Source organism: Ornithodoros turicata, chromosome 1 (genome assembly GCF_037126465.1).
Source record: "Ornithodoros turicata isolate Travis chromosome 1, ASM3712646v1, whole genome shotgun sequence".
Taxonomy (NCBI): domain Eukaryota; kingdom Metazoa; phylum Arthropoda; class Arachnida; order Ixodida; family Argasidae; genus Ornithodoros; species Ornithodoros turicata.
The window spans coordinates 130,420,052-130,425,472 of NC_088201.1; the positions used below are offsets into that span (position 1 = coordinate 130,420,052).

Below are 5,421 nucleotides of genomic sequence, written 5' to 3' on the forward strand. Positions count from 1 at the left end.
AATCCTCGTCCAGACAGCCGACCCAGACGCCAAAATGACATTTTGATCAACTTTGCTTGATAATAACACTTGATATGAAATTGATATCAGATATGTCATAATCTAAGTATTTAGTCTGTGTATTATTAATATCCCATAGTATGGGACCCGGGTCTCGTTCCCCTGTTGCTCCCACTGTCGGCGCGTTTGCTCAAATCCTCGTCCAGACAGCCGACCCAGACGCCAAAATGGCATGTTCATCAACTTTGATTGATAATAACACTTGATATAAAAGTGATATCAGATATGTCATAATCTAAGTATTTAGTCTGTGCATTAATAATATCCCATAGTATCGGACCAGGGTCTCGTTCCCCTGTTGCTCCCACTGTCGGCGCGTTTGCTCAAATCCTCGTCCAGACAGCCGACCCAGACGCCAAAATGGCATGTTCATCAACTTTGATTGATAATAACACTTGATATAAAATTGATATCAGATATGTCATAATCTAAGTATTTAGTCTGTGTATTAATAATATCCCATAGTATCGGACCCGGGTCTCGTTCCCCTGTTGCTCCCACTGTCGGCGCGTTTGCTCAAATCCTCGTCCAGACAGCCGACCCAGACGCCAAAATGACATTTTGATCAACTTTGATTGATGTTAACACTTGATGTAAAATTGATATTAGAGGTGTCATATTCTAATTATTTAGTCTGTATATTATTAATTAATACCCCAGAGTATCGGACAAGGGTCTCGTTGCCCTGTTGCACCCACGGTCGGCGCGTTTGCTCAAATCCTCGTCCAGACGGCCGTCCCAGACGCCAAAATGACATTTTGATCAACTTTGATTGATGTTAACACTTGATGTAAAATTGATATCAGAGATGTCATAATCTAATTATTTAGTCTGTATATTATTAATTAATACCCCAGAGTATCGGACACGGGTCTCGTTGCCCTGTTGCACCCACGGTCGGCGCGTTTGCTCAAATCCTCGTCCAGACGGACGTCCCAGACGCCAAAAAGACATTTTCATCGACTTTGATTGATAATAACACTTGATATAAAATTGATATCAGATATGTCATAATCTAAGTATTTAGTCTGTGTATTATTAATATCCCATAGTATCGGACCCGGGTCTCGTTCCCCTGTTGCTCCCACTGTCGGCTCGTTTGCTCAAATCCTCGTCCAGACAGCCGACCCAGACGCCAAAATGACATTTTGATCAACTTTGCTTGATAATAACACTTGATATGAAATTGATATCAGAGATGTCATAATCTAATTATTTAGTCTGTATATTATTAATTAATACCCCAGAGTATCGGACACGGGTCTCGTTGCCCTGTTGCACCCACGGTCGGCGCGTTTGCTCAAATCCTCGTCCAGACGGCCGTCCCAGACGCCAAAATGACATTTTGATCAACTTTGATTGATGTTAACACTTGATGTAAAATTGATATTAGAGGTGTCATATTCTAATTATTTAGTCTGTATATTATTAACTAATATCCCATTGTATCGGACCCGGGTGTCGTTCCCCTGTTGCACCCACGGTCGGCGCGTTTGCTCAAATCCTCGTCCAGACGGCCGTCCCAGACCCCACAACGACATTTGGATCAACTTTGATTGATAATAACACTTGATGTAAAATTGATATTAGAGGTGTCATATTCTAATTATTTAGTCTGTATATTATTAACTAATATCCCATTGTTTCGGACCCGGGTCTCGTTCCCCTGTTGCACCTACGGTCGGCGCGTTTGCTCAAATCCTCGTCCAGACGGCCGTCCCAGACCCCACAACGACATTTGGATCAACTTTGATTGATAATAACACTTGATATAAAATTGATATCAGAGATGTCATAATCTAATTATTTAGTGTGTATATGAGTATTTACGAGGGGCGTTCAAGTCAAACCGGGACTTTTCATTTTTCGCAAAAGAAAAAATGAACTTACAGGCGAGAAATTGGTTTTATTTTTCAACGTAATCTCCAGCTGCACTAATGCACTTGTCCCAGCGTTTCACGAGGGCTTGGATGCCAGCAGCGTAGAAATCCTTACCGGAGCGTAGCAGCCATAACCCGACCGCATTCTTGACTTCGTCGTCGCAGGCTGAAGTGGTGGCCCCCAAGGAACGCCTTCAATGGCCCTAATAGACGGAAATCGCTGGGGAGAGGTCTGGACTGTAAGGGGGATGTGGCAGCAACTCCCAGCCATGTTCCTGTAAGGTGCGTGTCGTGGGATGCGCGGTATGCGGGCGTGCATTGTCCTGTAGGAGGAGGACTCCTTTGGTAAGGAAGCCCGGCTTTTCGAAACTGGAGGTTTTCATGCATGATAGTGTTCAACTTTCCCACAGAAAGCTCCGTCTTTCGAGCCATTTCTAGATATGTTATCCGTCGTCCTTGAGGATCAGGCGCTGCACAAGTCGGATGTTCTCAGGAACTCTGAGACTGGGCTCTGAGCCGCCCCGGCCGGGATCGTCCTGCACTGAGGTACCGCCGTCTCGGTACCGTTTGCACCACTCAAACGCTTTGCTCTTTGCTGCGGCAAACTGTATCGTGGCCATGCTAAGCCTGAAGTCTTCTGTGAATTTCAAATGACTTTACGCCTTCATTCACGAGAAACTTCATGTCAATTCGCTGTTCGATGTGCGCGCTGACCTCGTTGTCGGCCATCTTGTCCAGCACGTGTCTTCTGTTTTGCACAAACTTTGGACCACCACGTGGTGAACGTGGAAGCCTGTCGCCTGTGAAAATGACGAAAAAGAAGTAGCACGAGCCATTTGTACATTCAGGAGACAGAAAGTCCCAGTTTGACTTGAACACCCCTCGTAATATTCGAGAGTATCGGACCCAGGTCTCGTTCGCCTGTTGCACCCACGGTCGGCGCCTTTGCTCAAATCATCGTCCAGACGGCCGTCCCAGACGCCAAGATGACATTTTGATGAACTTTGATTGATAATAACACTTGATATAAAATTTATATTAGAGATGTCATGATCTAATTAGTTAGTCTGTATAATTTTAATTAATATCCCATAGTATCGGACCCAGGTCTCGTTCCCCTGTTGCATCCCGGGTGTGCCCTTTGGATATCTGGAAGAGTAGCCCTTAGCCTTTCGAACTCTTTCCGAGTTTAGACGCATGCGTATTACGATAATAATAGAGCTTAGTGCGTGGGACGCCTAAGAACGGAGTCTTGTCTGGGACGCATCTTTAAAGGCCCAGGGTGCATCAGGGTTAACACTCACACACCGTGCGGTGCTTGATATGTGGCCAGGAGGATGTACTGATTCAAAATAGGCGATGACATTTCAAAAATTTTAATTTCTTTGTCGAAAAATTATAGTCTAAAAATGGGCACTGTGCAAAAGTCGACGAAATCCCCATAAGCGCAATGCATTAAAATTCATTTGACCTGGATGCACTAGATATACATTCCGCTGCTGCCATTCTTGTTTCCAGGAGTTCTTTACATGGTGTTCTTACGTCTTAGACGATGGCACCTTAAAATTCTTACTCAGTTTTGGTGTTAATTGGCGTAAACGCAATTTCTCATTGTATTCATGTCCTGTAAGGTAGGTTCCCGCAAAGCAGTTCGGTATTGCGGAGGAGCGTGCCGACGGGAGAGTGACCGCGAATCCTGCGAAAGTGATGAAATAATCCCTAGTTAACACTGGCTTCTGGTGTAATAATAGGTGTATTTTGTCTACAGTTTCTAGAACACTTCTTTTTACACCTTTCAATTATTATTTTGGATGAAAATGGGTGTTTTTCATTCAAAGCACCCTTTTTTACCAGAAAAGGGCGTTTTCGAGTTTACTGTGTGGGTAACTTCTATTCAGCGTTGTACATAGGAGGGCTACTAGTACCGTCTCTTGCGTATTCGCTTGTTTTTCCAGTAGCGGAGGAGCGATCGCGCTACATTTTAAATTAGTCACGGAAGAAGTATTTCCACTAAAAATATGGGTGGCGGCGGACTCTTTCTCCGCCCGCTACTTTTCATAACATGAAAGACGTCGAACACAAAGAGAAAAAAGTGAGATAACGATGAAGCGGAATTTTTTCTTGCCATTCCTTTTAGTTACTTGTTAATCAGGCAGACGGATGCGATGATCTTCCTCAGTTTCACTAACTTTTATAACATAAGTGTGTGCATTTTATAATAGCTCACATTTGCGAAACACACACAGGTATGTACAACATACTGCGTAATATTGACTACGAAGCTGGTTTCCGTCATACAGTCCGTTGCAAAACCAATGCTGGCGTGTTGATGGCACATTTAAATCTGTGTTTTGCAGCTTTGAGATTCAGTGCGGATAAAGCGCTTTTTGTCTTTGGGAACAGGAATACGAAAATATATCGGAAACACAATGATATATCGCTATACTCATTCATTGCACTCGAAACGTACCGCTGATGTTGCTTTAAGGTGTGGCGCAACAGGTCACGCATTTCTGGCGAGATAGAATTACCTAAGCTTACACAGGTTGCCGGACGCGGTCTAGTTATTGTTTTCACATTAGATATACTGTCGGTATATGAGCCATATTATAAATAATGATATTATTAACCGGGGAGTCCGTGTACGCCAATATACTTATTACAGCTCTTTACACAATTTTTGTTGGCGGTACACAGGCGATTAACCTTGTGGGAACCAAGGTTCCCACTCCCGGGGCGTCGGCCCGTTCGTTCAGCGATCAAGGAAAACGCAGCACAGTCAAATGAACAAGGAACAGAAAAGGTTTATTACCAACAGAAGAACACGTGACCTGCAGCCGGTACCACAGTCGAAAACACCACTCCCGAGTCTTGCTTTAAAAGTCCGTTAGTTATTGTTGCAGCGCCCCCCATCGCTAACACGAGTCCCACGTGTACGGATGGCACGGGTGATACCTGGCCGGTGATAGCTTATCACCCACATTCCCCCACCCCAAAGTTCAACTCAGTGTCTTCTAGAGATCTTCGTCGTCCGATATGTCGGGCATTTGAATGACGACGTCCTCGTCTTGGCGTGCTGGGAAGTGATGGGCGGGCGGCGGTGGAGGTTCCTGTCTTAGGAGTTCCGGACGTAAACCTCTGAGGGTGGCCAATGCCGTAGCCACATCGATGCCGGAGGTTCGTCACGCCTCGATCCTTGTGCGGTGGAGGGCGCCTCGTTGGTGTGTGGTCCGGTGGATCTCCGGCACGCGCAGACCGGGCAGTGGATCCTTCGGTGCCCCTCCGTCAGTGGCAACGGTGGATCTGCGGGGTGTATCGCGGGGAGCGTTAGTCCCGGAAGGGAGGGGCAGTGTCGGATCCTCGGAGGGGGCGAGCCTGGGCGGCACACCGGCTGTGCGATGCCCAGCCAACTGGTCATCCATCGTGGACGACTGTCCACGTTGCTGCCGATCGCTGCTGCAGAGTGGGTGACGTCCTCTCC

General features: G+C 45.9%; 1 protein-coding gene across 1 annotated transcript in view; it reads left to right on the forward strand.

Moving 5' to 3' along the window:
• The window catches only part of LOC135385348 (uncharacterized), a 155,419-nt gene extending 152,964 nt beyond the window's left edge, over positions 1-2,455 (forward strand). Inside the window, exon 8 of the mRNA XM_064614629.1 lies at positions 2,351-2,455. Coding sequence (XP_064470699.1) covers positions 2,351-2,455 — 105 coding nt within the window. The remainder of the gene's footprint in view (positions 1-2,350) is intronic.
• Positions 2,456-5,421: the final 2,966 nt, after the last annotated feature.